Raw genomic sequence first — 18892 nt, 5'->3', positions numbered from 1 at the left:
TCTCCTTCTCAAACTATTCTGAAAAATTGAAGAAGATGGGATGCTTCCTAACTCATTCTAAAAGGCCAACATAACCCTGATACCAACACCAGATGCGGACAACACAAAAAAGCAAAATTACAGGCCAATATCACTGATGAACATAGATGCAAAATCCTCAAGAAAATATTAGCAAATCAGGGGCAGGTCTGGTGGCACAGCCATTAAGTTCATGCATTCCATTTCAGCAGTCTGGGGTTCACTGGTTCAGATCCTGGGCGTGGACATACATACTGCTTATCAAGCCATGCTGTGGCAGGAGTCTCATATATAAAATAGAGGAAGATGAGCACAGATGTTAGCTCAGGGCCAATCTTCCTCAGCAGAAAGAGGAGGATTGGCGGCAGATGTTAGCTCAGGGCTAATCTTCCTCAAAAAAAAAAAAAAAAAAAGAAGAAGAAATTAGCAAATCAAACACAATAATGTATTAAAAGAATTATACACCATGATTAAGTGGGACTTATTCCAAGAATGCAGGAATGGTTCAACATCTACAAATCAATCAATGTGATACACCATATAAACAAAATAAAGAATAAAAAATCACATGATCATCTCCACAGTGCAGAGAAAGCATTTGGCAAAATTCAACATCCATTTATAATAAAAACTCTCAATAAAATGGGTGTAGAAGGAAAGTAACTCAACATAATAAAGGGCATGTACAATAAATCCACAACCAACATCATACTCAATGGGAAAAAACCAAGGAGGTGAACTGAGAAGGTGAAAGATCTCTACACAGAAAACTATAAGACATTGTCAAAAGAAACTGAGGAAGACCAAAAGAAATGGAAAGATATTCTGTGCTCATGGATTTGAAGAATTATCATAGTTAAAATGTCCATATTGAGCCGGCCCTGATGGTCTAGTGATTAAAGTTCAGTGCTTCCCACTTTTGCAGCCGTGTTCACATCCCAGTCGTGGGATCACACCATCCATCTGTCAGTTGCCATGCTGTGGTGGTGTCTCACATAGAAGAACTAGAACGACTTACAACTAGGATATACAACTATCACGGGGGCTTTGGGGAGAAAAAAAAGGAGGAACATTGACAACAGATGTTAGCTCAGGGCGAATCTTTCCCTGAAAAAGAAAAAAGTCATTTAAAAAATGTCCATATTACCTAAAGCAGTCTACAGACTCAATGCAATCCCAATCAGAATCCCAATGACATTTTCACAGAAATAGAACAAATAACCCTAAAATTTGTATGGAACAACAAAAGACCCTGAATAGCCAAGGCAATATTGAGAAAATGGAACAAAGCTGGAGGTATCACACTCCCTGATTTCAAAATATAGTACAAAGCTATAGTAATCAAAACAGCATGGTACTGTCACAAAAACAGATAAGTAGAACAGAACTGAGAGCTCAGAAATAAACCCACACATCTCCAAACAGCTAATTTTCAATAAAGGAGACAAGAACATACAATGGAGAGAGAAAAGTCTCTTCAATAAATGGTGGTAAAAAACTGGACAGCCATACACAAAAGAATGAGAGTAGACCATTATTTTATACCATACACAAAAATTAACTCAAAATAGATTAAAGACTTGACTGTAAGACCTGAAACCATACAGCTTCTAGATGAAATCGTAGGCAGTACACTCTTTGACATTGGTCTTAGCAGTATCTTTTTGAATATCATGTCTCCTCAGGTAAGGGAAACAAAAGAAAAAATAAACAAATGGGACTACATCAAACTAAAAAGTTTCTTCATGGCAAAGGAAACCAGCAATAAAACAAAAAGACAACCCATCAACTGGGAGAGAATATTTTCAAATCATATATCTGATAAGGGGTTAATATCTAAAATATAGAAAGAACTCATAGGACTCAACAACAACAATGAAATAACCTCATCAAAAAATGGATAGAGCATATGAACAGACATTTTTCCAAAGAAGATATACAGATGGCCAACAGACACGTGAAAAGATGTTCAACATCACTAATTATTAGGGAAATACAAATCAAAACTACAATGAGATATCACCTCATGCCCACCAGAATACTTATTACTAAAAAGACAAGAAATAACAAATTTCAGAGAAGATGTAGAGAAAAAGGAACCCTCATACACTTCTGGAATGTAAATTGGTGCAGCCACTATGGAAAACATTATGGAGATTTCTCAAAAAATTTAAAATAGAACTAACATATGATCCAGCTATTCCACTTCTGAGTATTTATCCCCAAAACATGAAAACACATTCAAAAAGATTTATGCCTCCCTATGTTCACTGCAGAATTATGCATAATAGCCAAGACTTAGAAGTAACCTAAGTGCCCATCACTGGATGAATGGATAAAGAAGATGGAAGATATATATATAATGGAATACTACTCAGCCATAAAAAAGATAAAATCTTGCCATTTGTGACAACATGGATGGACCTTGAGGACATTATGCTAAGTGAAATAGGTCATACAAAGACAATTACCATAAGATTTTGCTCATATGTGGAAGATAAAACAACAGCAAACATAGACACAGAGAATAGATTGATGGTTACCAGAGAGGAAGAGGGGAGGAAGGGTGAAAGGGGTAAAAGGGCATGTGTGTACAGTGACAGATGGCAGCTAGAGTTTTGGTGACGAACATGGTGCAGTCTATAGTTGAAATATAATGATGAACACCTGAAATTTATATAAACTTATAAACTAGTGTGACCTCAATAAAAAAAAGAAATAATATCTGAAAACTTCCCAAATCTAGGAAGAGATTTGAACATCAAGTTTATGAAGCTAACAGATTACCCAAAAATTTCAATCCAAAACAATATTTGCTAAGACACATTATAATAAAACTGTCTAAAGTCAAGGACAAAGAATTTTAATATCTGCAAGAGGACAACATTTCTCTCATACAAGGCAATCCTCCTCAGGCTGTTAGGAGCTTTCTCTGCAAAAACATTGCAGGCCAGAAGAGAGAGGGATGATATGCTCAAAATGTTGGGGGGAAAGACTCTGCCCAAATAGAATTCTTTCTAGGCAAAATTGTTCTCCAGAAATGAAGGTGAAGTAAGACTCGAAAACAAAGAAAAGCTGAATGAGTTCATCACCATTTGAACTCTTTTACAAGAAATGATGAAAGGAGTTCTTCAAGCTAAAGTGAAAGGACACTAATTCGTGACCTGAAAACATACAATACACTGGGTAAAGATAAGTATATAGTCAAAGTCAGTATACTCTAATACTGCAATATGGTGGCCTGTTAACCACTTAACTCTATCATAAAGGTTAAAGAACAAAAGTATTAAAAATAACTATAGCTACAATAATTTGTTAATGGATACACAATACAAACAAGGATAAATTATTACATCAAAAACTTAACACGTAGGAGGAAGAGTGACATCACCAAGATGGTAACATAGGCCATTCCTGACATCACTCCCCCTCACAAGAAGAACTAAAAATTATTCAAGGACAAGACACTACTGAGAAAATCCAAGAACACTGAGGTGAGCCTGAAGCATGGCCCCTGCACCAGAAAGATGAAGAAGACAGACAGTATTAGAAGGGTAACAGCAGTGGCTACACACTGATTATACTGCCTCTCCTCCAGGCTGGTACAACGCCACACCAAGAGGTCTCCCATGAGCCCTCAGTTTCTCCAGTTGGAAAACAAAGCCCAGGATGGACATCCAGCTCCCCTCAGCATCGGGGGTTGCTTCTTGGGAGCCCCTAGTCAGGTCTCCCACGCCAGGGATTGTGGAGCAATTTGCAGGGCTTGACTACTGGGAATCTGATTGTGAACAGAAGGGAAGATAGGCTTGCAGCAACCAACACTCAGATTTTGAGTTCCTACTGCAGCACCCAAGTAATAGCCCCAACCAGTAGCTCTGCCCATCCGCAGAGCCAAGATGGTGGCATAGTCTTACCAGGGAACTCAATGAGGTGCAGGTATGTATGATTTGGGTCCTCAAATGAAGAGCTTTGCCAGCCCTGGACTCTGATCTACCACCACTCAAGCAAGAAAGCAGAGTCATACCATGGTCTCCTGCTGAGTGTAACTCCTTGCCCCACCTGACCAAGAAGACTGTCTGGAACTCCTGGAAACTATATAGCCCAGCACCGCTTGAGCAGAGAGTAAAGCAGAGCAAAGCCACAACACTGTTTGGCCTGGGAACTTGAGGAGTGGGTCAGCTTGAGTCAAGACCACAAAGAGCCTTGTTGGGTTTGGAGTCAGTTCCCCTGCTCCACCCAAGCAGGGGAGCTAATTAATAGCCTCACTCACTGCTGCATGTAGCTCCTGGCCACTCTTGACCAGAAAGCCTGATCAGGAACACTGAGGAAGCTGCTTGGAGCTGGCCCTCCCATTCTGCCCAGAAAGGGGAGTTCATTCATAGTCCCACTGACTGCTGAGTATAGCTTATGGCCTCACCTGACCAGATCCCAGCCAGAACATCTGGGGCTCTGTAGCCCAGCAACACTCAAACAGAGAGAACAGCAGGCAGAGCTGATCTTCAGCAGAACAAAGCCAGTGGCACCGTTTGGCCAGAGAATCTGAGACTTAGGTCTTTTGAGTCAAGACCACAAAAAAAGAGCCTTGCCAGCTATGGAGCTGGTTCTCCTGCTCTGCCTTGGCAGGGATATTAATTCACAGCCCTGCCCATTGCTGAATACAGCCATCAGCCTAACTGTCCTGGAAAAAGAACCAGATCACACGGGAAGATGTGTAGTTCATCCAACAGACCGGCATATGGTAGCAATTGAACAAAGAGCAAGCCCTTTGGCTTTCTCCACCTGCAGAGGAAAACTGGTGGCCTTGTCTGGCCCGGGAATTCAGTGCATAGTCTTGCCTGGTTTTGGTCCCCAAAAATGAGTTAGGCAGGCCCTGGTGCCTGTTCAGCTGCCTCACCTGGGCATGGAAGATAATCCATAGGCCTGCCTTCTACTAAATATAGTACCCAGTTATGGTTGTCTGGCAAGGTTTACCAGGGAACCAGGCAACCACAGATCCCATCCTACAGCCTTGCTTGGGCAGGAAACAAAGCCAGAAGTCTTATCCAACTGTTCTCAGCCAGTGCCACCTCCCATCCCTGGCCTCAGAGGCCTCATCCAAAAATAAATATTGATAGCAAGCCCCACCTGCCCAAGGACGTTACCACTGGACACATTAAGAAACCCAAGCTGAGCTGACTTATGAAGAACTATCTCTGCCAAAGTTAACCTGTAAAGTCTGGAAGAGGAGGCTGCTTACTCAAATACACAGATGCTAATATAAAGAATCAAGGATCACAAAGAATTAGGTAAGCATGACATTACCAAAGGAAACTAATAATGATCCAATAACTGATCCTAAAGAAATGAAGATCTATGAACTGTCAGAAACAATTAAGAATAATACTCTTAAATAAGTTAGTAAACTATAAGAATACAACTAAGAGAGACAACTAAACACAATTAGGAAAACAATGCATAAACAAAAGGAGTTCAACAAAGAAATAGAAACCATCAAACAGAAATCTTAGAGCTAAAAAGTATAGTGACTGAAAAACTCAATAGAGAGCTCCCAAATCAGACTCAACTATACAGAAGAATGACTCAGTGTCCTAGAAAACAGGATATTTGACATTATCCGGTCAGAGGAGAAAAAAGAAAAAAGAATGAAAAAGTAAAGAAATCCTTAGGACTTATGGGACACAATCAATAGAAACAGTATCCACATTGTCGGAATTTCAGAAGGAAGAAAGAAAGAGAAAGAAACAGAAAGTGTATTTATAGCAATAATGGACATCCAGTTCCATGATCCTAAAGGATCCCAAATAGACTGAACTCACATAGGGCTACATTGAGACACACTACAATTAAATTGTCAAGAGTCAAAGACAAATAATTTTGAAAGCTGAAAGAGAAAAGAAAGTTGCACGCAAGGGAAACCCCATAAGAATATAGATAGATTTCTCAACAGAAACTTTTCAGGCCAAGAGAGAATGGGATGATATATTCAAAATAGTGGTGGTGGGGGGGTGGGGGGGAGGGAATCCATCGACCAAGTATTCTATGCCTGGCAAAGCTGTCCTTCAAAAAAGAGAGACAAGGATTTTTCCAAACAAACTAAAGCTTAGGGAATACGTCACCACTAGACACCCCCTACAAGAAATGCTAAACAGAGTTCTTTGTGTGGACATAAAAGGACACTAATGAACATCATAAAAACATAAGAAGGTAGTGTAAAATCACTGGTAATGTAAATATATTGTCAGATTCTGTAACATGGTGCTGGTGCATAATTTATTTACAATCCTAGTTTAAAAGTTAAAAACAAATGTAGTAAATAACCATAACTATAATAACCTGTTATTGGATGCACAATATAAAAAATTTGTAAACTGTAACATCAATAAATGTAAGGTGAAGGAGAAGTAAATGTGTAAAATGTGTAAAGTTTAAGAATTCTATTGAAGTTAAGTTGTTATCAGTTTTAAATAGAGTGTTATAATTTTAAGATATTTTTGTAAGCTTCATGGAAACACCTGTAGTAACTTCACAAAAGAACATGATAAAGAAGTCAAAGCATACTGATAGCAAAAGACTTCAAAACACAAAAAAAGACAGAAGGATAAGAAATAAGGAACAATAGATCCACAAAACAGCCATAAAACAATTAAGAAAATAGCAATAAGAACTTACCTATCAATAATTACTTTAAATGTAATTAGATTAATTTTCCAATCAAAAGCCATGGAATGATTGAATAGATGAAAAAAAGAGATCCAACAATGTACTGCCTTAAAGAGACACACCATAGCTTTAAAGACACACATAGACTGAGAATGAAGGGATAGAAAAAGATATTTCAGACAAATGGTAACCAAAAAAGAAAAAAAAGCAGAGGTACTGATACTTATATTAGACAAAATAGACTTTAATCTAAATATGATTTAAAAATAAAAAAGGTCATTATATTATGATAAAGGGGCAATCTATTAACAAGATATAATAATTGTAAATACTTATGTACAACATTGAATCACCTAAATATGTAAAGTTAAATGTGTAACAGAGCTACAAGGAGAAATAAACAACAATGCAATAAAAGTTGGGGCCTCTAATAACTCACTCTCAACAATGGATAGATTATCTAGACAGAGAATCAATAAGGAAACTGGATTTGAACACTAGATACCAAATGAACATAAAAGACATATACAGAACATTCTATTTGACAACAATAGCATACACATTCTTCTCAGCAGCTCATGGAACACTTTCTAGGATAGACCATGCATTAGGCCACAAAACAAGTCTTAGAAAATTCGAAAAGATAGAATCATACTAAGTATCTTCTCTGACTACAGTGTTATGAAACAAAAAAAATCAATTACAAGAGGAGAACTGGAAAACTCATGAATGTATGAATATTAACACTCCTAAACAACCAATGGACCAAAGAAGAAATTAAAGAGAAAATAAAAAAATATCTTGAGACAAATGAAAATGGAAATACAACATACCAAAACTTACAGGATGCAACAAAAGCAGTTCTAAGAGGGAAGTTCATAGCAATAAACACCTACATTAGAAGCAAGTAAGAACTCAAATAAACAACCTAACTCTATACTTCAAGGAACTAGCAAAAGCAGAATAATCAAAGCCCAAATTTAGCATACGAAAAGAACTAATAAAGATAAGAGCAGAAATAAATGAAATAGAGAACAGAAAAGCAATAGAAAAGATTAACAAAATGAAGAATTCATTCTTTAAAAAGATAAAGACAGTTGGTAAACTAGCCTAGTCTAACCCAGGAAAAAAGAGAGAGGATCCAAATGAACAAAATTATAAATAAAAAAGAAAACATTACTACTGACATCACAGAAAAACAAATAGAAAATGTGAACAAAACAATTACTAGTAAGAAAATGGAATCACTAATCACACATCTCCCAATGAAAAAAAGTCAAGGACCAGATGGATTCACTGGTGAGTTTCACCAAATATTTACAGAAGAATTAACACCAATCCTTCTCAAACACTTCCACAAAATTGAAGATGGGGGAACACACCTGTGTTTGGCCCTGAGCTAACATCTGTGCCAATCTTCCTCTATGTGGGATGCCACCACAAGATGGCTTGATGAACAGTGTGTAGGTCCATACCTGAGATCCAAACCTGCAAACCCCTGGCCGCTGAAGTGGAGTGTATGAACTTAACCACTACACCACTGGGTTGGCCCCAAGGTGTATTTTGAAAAGGTAAACAAAATTGACAAACTTGTAGCTAAACTAACAAGGGGGAAAAAAGGAAGACAAATAAAGTCAGAAATGAAAAAAAGAGATATTAAACTGATGCCACAGAAATACAAAGATTATAAGAGATACTATGAATAATTATAAGCCTACAAATTGGATAACCTAGAAGAAATGGATAAATTCGTAGAAACATACCACCTACCAAGACTGAATCATGAAGAAATAGAAAATATGAATAGACCAATAACAAGGAGGAGATTGAATCAGTAATAAAAAGCCACCATCAAAGAAAAGTCCAGACCTAGATGGTTTCACTGGTGAATTCTACCAAACATTTAAAGAATAATTAATGCCAATCCTTTTCAAACTCTTCCAAAAGACTCAAGAGGAGGGGACTCTCAGAAGCTCGTTTTACAAGGTTAGCATTACTCTGATACCAAAGCCAGATACGGATGCAATAAGAAAAGAAAACTACAAGCCTGATGAATAAAATCCCTGATGAATATTGATGCAAATATTTTCAACAAAATACTGGCAAACCAAATTCAGCAGCACATTAAAAGATCATATTCCATGATCAATTGGGATTTATCCATGGGATGGGAGAATGGTTCTGCATAAGTAAATCAATAAATGTGATAAATCACATTAACAAAATGAAGTACTGAAATTGCATGATCATCTTAACAGATAGAGAAAGGGAATCTGACAGAGTTAAAACATCTTTTCATGAGAAAAATGCTCAATAAATTTGGTACAGAAGGAACATACCTCCACATAATAAAGACCATATGTGATAAGCCCATAGCTAACATCACATTCATTGGTGAAAGTTTGAAATGTTTTCCTCTAAGATTAGGACCATGGTACCAGTCTCACCACTCCTATTCGGCTTAGTACTGGAATTCCTAGCTGGAAGAATCAGGTAAGAAAAAGAAATAGAAGGCATCCAAATTGGAAAGGCAAAAGTAAAATATTCTGTTTGCAGATGATGATTTTATATACAGAAAACCCTAAAGAATCCACCATCAAACTGTTTGAACTAATAAATGCATGTAGCAACGTTGAAGGATACAAAGTCAACATACAAAATTAGTTGCATTTCTATACATTAACAGTGAAATATCTGAAAAAGAAATTTAAAAAACAGTCTCATTCACAGTAGCATCAAAAACAGTAGAATACTTTGGAAAATTTAAGCAAGGTTGAGAATGGCCTAAACACTAAAAACCACATCACTTTGGTGAAAGAAATTGAAGAAGCACAAATAAATGGAATGTTATCCTGGGTTCATGGGTTGGAAGAGTTCATGTTTTTAAAATATTGATACTACCGAAAGCCATGTATAGATTCAATGCAATCTCTATCAATATTTCCATGGCGTTTTTCCAAAAAGTAGAAAAGAAAATCCTAAAATTTGTTTGGTACCACAAAAGACCCTGAATCGACAAAGCAATCCTGAGAGAAAAGAACAAAGCTGAAAGCATCACACTTCCTGATTTCAAAATATAATGCAAAGCTATAGTAATCAAAACAGGATGGGACTGACATTAAAACAGACAGTATATGAATGGAACAGAATCAAGAGCCTGGATAAACCCTCATATATATTGACAACTAATATGTGACAAAGGGGCCAAGAATACTCAATGGGGAAATGATAGTCTCTTCAACAAATGGTGTTGAAAAATTGGATATCCATGTGCAAGAATGAAATTGTTCTCATATGTTATATCATTAACAAAATTAACTTGAAATGAATTAAAGACTTAAATGTGAGATCTGAAACCTCATACTCCTACAAGAAAATACAGGGAAAAAGCTTCTTGGTCTTGGCAACAATATTTTGACATTGCCCCAAAAGGACAAGCAACAAAAGCAAAAATCAACAGATGGGACAACATTAAACTAAAAAGCTTCTGCACAGCCAAAGAAGCCATCAACAAAATGAAAAAGCAACAACAGAATGGCAGAAAATATTTGCAAATCATTTATCTGATAATGAGTTAATTTCCAAAGTATATAAGGGAGTCATACAACCAAATAGCAAAAGAACTCAAACAATGCAATTATAAATGGGTAGAGGACCTGAATGGAGATTTTTCAAAGAAGACCTACAAATGGATAACAGGTACATGAAAAGGTGCTCAACATCACTAATCAGGGAAATGCAAATCAAAACCACAATGAGATATTGTCTCACACCTGTTAGAATGGCTATCATTAAAAAGACAAGAGATGAATGTTGGCGAGGACATGGGGAAAAGGGAACCCTAGTACACTTTTGGTGAGATTGTAAATTGATATGACCTCTATGGAAAATAGTATAGATGTTCCTCCAAAAATTAAAAATAGAACTACCATTTGATCCAGCAGTCCCACTTTTGGGTTCCTATCAGAAAGAGATGAAATCATTATTTCAAATAGATATCTGCACTACTGCGTCCACTGCAGCATTATTTAAAATAGCCAAGACATGGAGACAACCTAAGTGTCTGTAGACACATGAAGAGATAAAGAAAATTTGGTATAACATACACAATGGAACATCATTCAGCCATTAAAAAGAAGGAAATCCTGTCATTTGTGACATGGATGGAGCTTCAGGTCCTCATATAAGTGAAATAAGTGAGACAGAGAAAACATTCATATAATCACACTTATATGTGGAATCTAAAAAAGCTGAACTCGTAGAAACATAGAGTAGAATGGTGGTTACCAGGGGCTGTGGAATGGAGGAAATAAGGAGATGTCGGTCGAAGGGTACAAACTTCCAGTAAGAAGATGAAGAAGTTCTGAGATCTAACGTACAGTGTGATGACTATAGTTAACAATACTGTCATATATCAAATAATTGAAAGTTGTTAGGAGAATAGATCTTCAATGTTCTTACCACAAAATTAAAAAAGGTAACTACATGAGGAAATGGAGGGTTTAACTCATGATATTGCAGTAATCCTTCCATAACATATACATATATCAAAGCATCACATTGTACACTTTAGACTTATGCAAGGTTATATGTCAATTATATATCAACAAAGCTGGGGAAAAAAGAAATGAAAATGTGGTATAGACATACAATGGAATATTATTCTGTCTTGAAAAAGAAGGAAATTCTTCCATATGGTCCTGGATATGGATGAACCTGGAAGACATTAATGCTAAGTGAAATAAGCCAGTCACAGAAGGACAAATACTGCATAACTCCACTTATTTGGGATGTAAGATAGTCACAGAAGCAGAGAATAAAATGGTGTTTTCCAAGGGCTGGGGGTAGAGAGAAATGGGTAGTTGTTCAATGGGTATAAAGTTACAAGTGTACTAGATGAAGAAGTTCTAGAGACCTTCTGTACAACATTGTGCTTATAGTTAACAATACAGTGTTGTACACTTAAAAATTGTTAGGAGGGGAGTACTTGTCCTAAGTATTCTTACCATACACACACACAAAAGCAAGGACACATGGGAAGTCTTTTGGAGGTGATGGATATGTTATTACCTTGATTGTGGTGATGGGAACATAGGTATGTATATGTTCAAGTGCATGAAAATGTTTAAATTGAATGTGTCAAGCTTTTGTATACTAAGTGTACCCCAACGAAGCTGAAAAAAAGGTAAGATATGATCAAGGAAAACCGAATAAATACAAGGAAGGGAAAATGATGAAATAGTTTATAGAAACTAGAGTAATACACAAGTGGCCATTAAATAAAATGTGGGAAGAAAATATTACAAATGCATAAAGAAAGACTAATAATACATGGAGTTTGGGGAGTACTGTGTGAATATTTAGAGTGTTCATGTAATTTTTCTTTTTAAACTTTATTTTAGGTATTAATTTATTTAAAAACAAAAATATACTCTCACCTCAACAAGAAGATTTCTCTACCAGGCACATCACAGCAAATAAATTCCCAACAAACGTGATCAATTTGTCACCCTTTGCCCAAAAAGGTAAAACTTACATGTAAAAATATAAGTATATAATTATTTAGAATAGTTTTTATAGTACAGTTTTTATTTTACTAGTTTTGCATCTTACCTTTTATTCAGAAATTTCTTTGGTAAATCCTTGCAAGCCTGAATGAAATGGCTTTAATTTGTCCTTTTTACTGGCAGTATAATATTTCATTGTATAGAATTCTTTATTCAATCATTCTTCTCTTAAAGGGCATGGACTTTTTTAGCTTTTCACCACTACTAAATGTGTCCATGAACATATAGTTTTAGATATTGGTACTTTGATCTCCTTGGGGGAGAGTCCCAGGATTGAGATTGTTAAAGCAAACCTGGATTTTTAATGTTAAGAGATACTTCTGTATTGCTTTCCTAAAAGGCTATAAAATTTACATTTTCACCAGCAACCTTGGGAAAAAATTACTTTTCTCTGCATAACCATCAGGCATACCACTTTGTGGGTCTTTTTCTTTGTTTTTTTCATTTATGCCTATCTGTGAGTTACTGTCATATTTTATTTTAATTTTTTCCATATTTGTTAGTGTTCTTTTACTACATAACTATCTCAAAACTATTTGGCTTAAAATAGTAACTATATAGTTTGTGATTTGGGAGTTAGCAATGTAGACTGGTTTTGGCTGGGCTACCTTATGCATCTTTGGTCAGCTTGTGGTCAATGGCTTCACTCATGTGTCTGGCAACTGGCTTCCTGTTGTTTGGGACAATGAAGGTATATAGCTGGGGTCCATCAAAAGATAGAAACCTCACTAGTTGCTTGGAAAGAGAGCAAGAATTAAAAAACTAGTTAACTAAGTATAAAGTTTTTAACTAGATAACTGAAAGTGTAACGAGAACTCTAAGGTGACATGGAGGAAGAAATTTCAGGAAGCAGTTGCCACTCCTGAGGCTGAAGGAGACCTCTGAGTAGAGGAGGCAGCGTGGCTGGTGCTCGTGTCTCTGATTCTTCAGGAGGGGTCTCAGACACACTTCTAAAGAGGGAGCAATGCTACTGTCTCACTGGTGAGAATTTAAATAGAACTGGTTCTGCAAGTGTTGGAGAAAAACAAACCATTTATGTCAGGGAAGGAACTTCTGCTCCTGGGATAAAGAAGCATTGCTGGGGTGATGGTCACAGGAACCCTAACCTGAAGCTCTCAGGGAACCCCATTAACCAAATAGGAGAAACAAATTCTTGTTTCTCCTTCAAACTTGTGGTCTCCCTCTGGTGTTCCCTATTTCCACAGCTGAATGTGGGGTGACCCGGCAAAGCAGAAATGTGGTTTTCAGAGTCCCAGGGTTTAGAAGGGTGGTTTGGGAGCCAAGTGGCACAGGAGGTGACCTGGCTCTGTGTCTCTCCTCATCCAGCAGATTAGATGAGGAGTCGCCATGTTGTAACCTCAGGTTCTGGAGCAGCATGTGGGTGAGCCTCCATATACAATGAAGTGTAAAGTCTCTGCTGGCATTTGTTTGCTTTTGTCCCATTCACTAAAGTCATATAGCCAAGACCAAAGTTGTGTAGAAGGACATGGATACAAGTAGTCAAGAACACACTGAGGCCATGGTTGAAACAAGTCCACCACAGTGTTCCTCCTGGTTGCAAGCATTCACAACTCCAAAACATATGCAAAATACATGTGCTCTTCCCAGAACCCAATACATTCTAATTAAAATTTGGGATCAAGGCCAAAGACCACAATCTTGTCATCTATAATCATTTTCAGACACAGCTTCTATGATGTGACTTCCCACAAAACAAGCACAAAATACAATGGCAAGACAGGGATAGGCTCTACAGTAGGCACTCTTCTACAAAAAGGCAGGAAAAAACAGGGGCACATAGCAGTCAATAATCCATACATTTAGATGGTCTTTTCCATTATCCAATTACATTATATTTTAACTACATTATAATTTTCTCAATAAAAATATGCATGCAAAAACAAATAAACCAGGATGTTGGGAGATCCCAGGATGGAATGCAGACTGGGACATTTGGAACTGACTGTGTTATAAATGTATGACAAGTGACGTCAGCATCCTGATGGCATAAAGTACCCCTAGTTTTTGTCCCCTCCCAACAATAAAAATCTGGTGTCCATTCATGAACAAAAATGCCTTTGTGGGAGTTGTGGGATCCAGCATCACATGCCAAGGGACCGGAGGAGTCTCGCTCACCCGTTCATCAGGCAGACAGACTTCCATCCTGGCTGTGGACCCTGCAATAGCTTGTGAACTGGATTCAGTCCCTCTCAGCTGCAGTGTGGGAGCACCTGGAGAACACTGACTTGGGCAATCACCCACAGACAAGAGACCCTTTGTGTAAGTCCAGGTTTCCAGAGGAGAAGTTACAGCACTACAGTGTAGTAAAAAATAAGAGTTTGGACACATTGGCATGGATAAAAGGAAGTTTGACTTTGCCCACATCACACTTCTCCCAAGGTGACACAGCTAGGGCCAATGGAGACCTTCTCATCCCATGATTTCTCCTATGGAGGGAAGGGAGAACAAGTGAGTGAGAACCAGACTTCCCCAGCTGTGCAGGACACCACGAAAGACACCCATTTTTCTCTTGTAGCATCCAGAGTACTAAATTGTAGGGTGAGAGGTGATCAGGAGAGTGGCAGGTAAGATTCTCAGAGAGCATCAAAGGGATGAGCTTCCTGCTGACTGTGTTGTAGATTCCATCAGGAAACCTTCCCATGAACTGCTGGGAAAGCCTCACCTGCAGATCCCCCCAACTGGCCATGAGCACCTCCAGTGACAGACATTGCCTCACCCACACCTTGCCCCACTCTGCAGCCAGCTTCCTGTGCTCACTCTGAGGCGGGCAGCAAGAGAAAGCTTTGGTGGACAACTAGGGACCACTTGTGGAAAGCAAGCCAGGGTCTGTGGGCCAGAGAGAAACCACAAACTTGAGCTGCAGTGGCATCCAAGGGATAACAAAGGGAGGTGATAGTTCTTTGTGGTTTTGATTTGCATGTCCCTAATAATTAGTGATGTTGAACATCTTTTCATGTTCCTGTTGGCCATCTGTATATCTTCTTTGGAAAAATGTCTGTTCATATCCTCCGCCCGTTTCTTGACTGGGTTGTTTGGTTTTTTAGTCTTTGAGTTGTATGAATTCTTTTTATATTTTGGAAGTTAACCCCTTGTCAGATAAATGATTTGAAAATATTTTCTCCCAGTTAGCGGGTTGTCTTTTCATTTTGTTGATGGTTTCCTTTGCCTTGCAGAAGGTTTTCAGTCTGACATAGTCCCATTTGTTTATTTTTTTCTCGTTTCTCTTCCCTGAGTAGAAACGGCATTCAAAAAGATACTGCTAAGAGCAATGTCAAAAACTGTACTGCCTATATTTTCTTCTAGGAGTTTTATGGTTTTAGGTCTTACATTCAGGATACCACCTTACACCCGTCAGGATGGCTATAATTAACAAGACAAAAATAACAAGTATTAGAGAGGATATGGAATAAAGGGAACCCTTGTACACTGCTGGTGGGAATGGATACTGGTGCAGCCACTATGGAAAACAGTATGGAGATTTCTCAAAAAATTAAACCTGGAAATACCAATGATCCAGCTATCCCACTACTGGGTATTTAGCCAAAGAACGTGAAATCAACAATTCAAAGAGATTTATGCACCCCTATGTTCATCGCAGCATTGCTCACAATAGCCAAGATGTGGAAGCAACCCAAGTGCCAATCAATAGATGAATGGATAAAGGAGATGAATGGAAAACAGCACAGATGAACCTTGAGGGTACGATGTTAAGGGAAATAAGCCAGATAGAGAAAGACAAACACTGTATGATTTCACTCATATGTGGAAGATAAACAGACACATGGATAAGGAGAACAGATTAGTGGTTACCAGAGGGGAAGAGGCTGGAGGGAAGGCGAGAGGGGTAAAGAGGCACATATGTATGGTGATGGATTAAAAACTAGACTATTGGTAGTGAACACAATGCAGTCTATGCAGAAACTGATATATAATAATGTACACCTGAAGTTACACAACGTTATAAGCCAATATGACCTCAATAAAATAATTAAATAAAAATAAATAAATAAGTAAATTTTAGAAAAAGGTGGCTGTCAGCCCTCAGCCTATTGTGTTGCAGGATACAGAGAAGATACACAAGCTTATGAATCTACCACAAGAGGGAGCAAGAAGCATGAAGCAAGTGCATCCATTCAAGGTCTGAGAAAGCCTCAGAATCTCCAGCAGGGCTGATGGAAGGTATTTCTTCCCTGAAGGCAGTTAGTCAAGATTGGAGGTGGTGACTGCTACCACAAATACGAAGACAGCAACACAAAATTCCAAGGAACGTGAGAAATCAAGGAAACACGATACCACCAGAGGATCAAAATAATCTTCCAGTAACCAAACCCAAAGACATGGAGACCTACAATTTAGCCAATAAAGAATTCAAAATAGCGGTTTTATTTTATATATGTTAATAATAACTATATAGCATTATTAATATATATAAATAATATAATTCTATTTATAATAGAATACTATTCAGCTATTAAAAAAGAAGGAAATCCTGCCATTTCCAACAACATGGATGAATCTTAAGGGCATTATGCTAAGTGGAATGTCAGACAGAGAAAGACAAATACTCTATGATCTCACTTCTGTGTGGGATCTCAAAAAGCTGAACTCATAGAAACAGAGAGTGGAATGGTGGTTTTCAGGGGCTGGTGGGGGGGAGTGGAGGAAGTGGGGAGATGTTGTTCAAAGGATACAAACTTCCAGTTATAAGATGAATAAGTTCTGGACATCTAATGTACAGCATGGTGATTATGGTTAACAATACTGTATTATGTACTTGAAAGTTGCTCTGAGAGTAAGTGTTAAATGTTCTCGCTACACAACAAGATATGGTAATTATGTGACATGATGGAGGTGTAAACTAACACTATGGTGCAAATCATTTTTTAATATGTAAGTGTATCAAATCGACACATTGTACACCTTAAACTTACACAATGTTATGTCATATATATCTCAATAAAGCTGGAAAAAAAACAAAGAATAAATGTATGATATAACTTTACTGATTGGGTAGACAAAAATGAGAAGCTCAAAGTAACTGGAAAAGAGTGCTTTGAGTGGATACTGTAGGGCTAAAGACACAAACAACTGTACATAAACATTGTACTCAGGTTGGTACATTTGTTCCTCACAGAGGTAAAGATTAGCAATTATATATTATTTTATTAATTAATTTATTTTTGGATGTACATCATAATATATTTCGAATTCTGTGTAGATTACATCATGTTCACCACCCAAAAACTAGTTATAGTCCATCCCCTCACATGTGAGCCTAATCACCCCTTTTGCCCTCTCCCCTACCCCCTTCCCCTATGGTAACCAGCAATCCAATCTCCAATGCTATGTGTTTGTCTGTTGTTGTTTTTATCTTCTACTTATCAGTGAGATCATGTGATATTTGACTTTCTCCCTCTGACTTATTTCTCTCACCATAATACCCTCAAGATCCATCCATGTTGTCACAAATGAGCGGATTTCATCATTTCTTATGGCTGGGTAGTAGTCCATTGTGTATAAATACCACATCTTCTTTATCCATTTGTCCCTTGATGGGCACCTAGGTGGCTTCCAAGTCTTGGCTATTGTGTATAATGCTGCAATGAACATAGGGGTGCAGGTATCTTTATGCCTTTGCGTTATCAATTTCTTTGGATAAATACCCAGCAGTGGGATAGCTAGATCATATGGTAAATCTATTCTTAATTTTCTGAGGATACTCCATACTGCTTTCCATAGTGGCCGCACCAGTTTGCACTCCCACCAGGAGTGAACAAGGGTTCCCTTCTCTCCACATCCTCTCCAACATTTGTTGTTTCCTGTCTTGTTGATTATAGCTATTCTGACTGGAGTGAGGTGATGTCTCATTGTAGTTTTGATTTGCATTTCCCTGATAGCTAATGATGTTGAGCATCTTTTCATATGCCTGTTGGCCATTCATATATCTTCTTTGGAGAAATCTCTGTTCAGATCTCTGTATTGCCCATTTTTTTATTGGATTGTTGGTTTTTTTGTTGTTGAGCTGTATGAGTTCTTTGTATATTTTGGATATTAACCCCTTATCTGATATATGGTTTGCAAATATCTTCTCCCAATTCTTAGGTTGTCTTTTCATTTTGTTGATGGTTTCCTTTGCTGTGCAGAAGTTTTTAGTTTGATGTAGTCCTATTTGTTCATTTTTTCTTTTGTTTCCCTTACCTGGTCAGACATGGACTTGAAAATATGCTACTCAGACCGATGTCAAAGAGCGTACTGCCTATGTTTTCTGCTAGAAGTTCCACGGTTTTGGGTCTTACATTCAAGTCTTTAATCCATTTTGAGTTGATTTTTGTGCATGGTGTAAGGGAATGGTCTACTTTCATTCTTTTGCATGTGCCTGTCCAGTTTTCCCAACACCATTTATTGAAGAGACTCTCCTTTCTCCATTGTATGCTCTTGGCTCCCTTGTCCAATATTAGCTGACCATAAATGTGTGGGTTTACTTTTGGGCTCTCAATTCTGTTCCATTGATCTATGTGTCTGTTTTTATGCCAGTACCATGCTGTTTTTGTTACTATGGCTTTGTGGTGTATTTTGAAATCAGGGAGTATGATACCTCCAGCTTTGTTCTTTTTTCTCAGGAATCC

The 18892-nt window shown here is 37.7% G+C and overlaps 1 protein-coding gene across 1 annotated transcript in view; it reads left to right on the top strand.

Annotated features, from left to right (window-relative positions):
• Positions 1-15590, top strand: part of CCDC7 (coiled-coil domain containing 7) — a 432318-nt gene extending 416728 nt beyond the window's left edge. The window contains exon 34 of the mRNA XM_070500835.1: positions 12081-15590. Coding sequence (XP_070356936.1) covers positions 12081-12220 — 140 coding nt within the window. The 3' untranslated portion in view covers positions 12221-15590. The remainder of the gene's footprint in view (positions 1-12080) is intronic.
• The last annotated feature ends 3302 nt before the right edge of the window (positions 15591-18892 follow it).

Source organism: Equus asinus, chromosome 29 (assembly GCF_041296235.1).
Source record: "Equus asinus isolate D_3611 breed Donkey chromosome 29, EquAss-T2T_v2, whole genome shotgun sequence".
Taxonomy (NCBI): domain Eukaryota; kingdom Metazoa; phylum Chordata; class Mammalia; order Perissodactyla; family Equidae; genus Equus; species Equus asinus.
The sequence above is the reverse complement of the archived record's forward strand: the minus strand, read 5'-3'. Positions and strand labels throughout refer to the sequence as shown.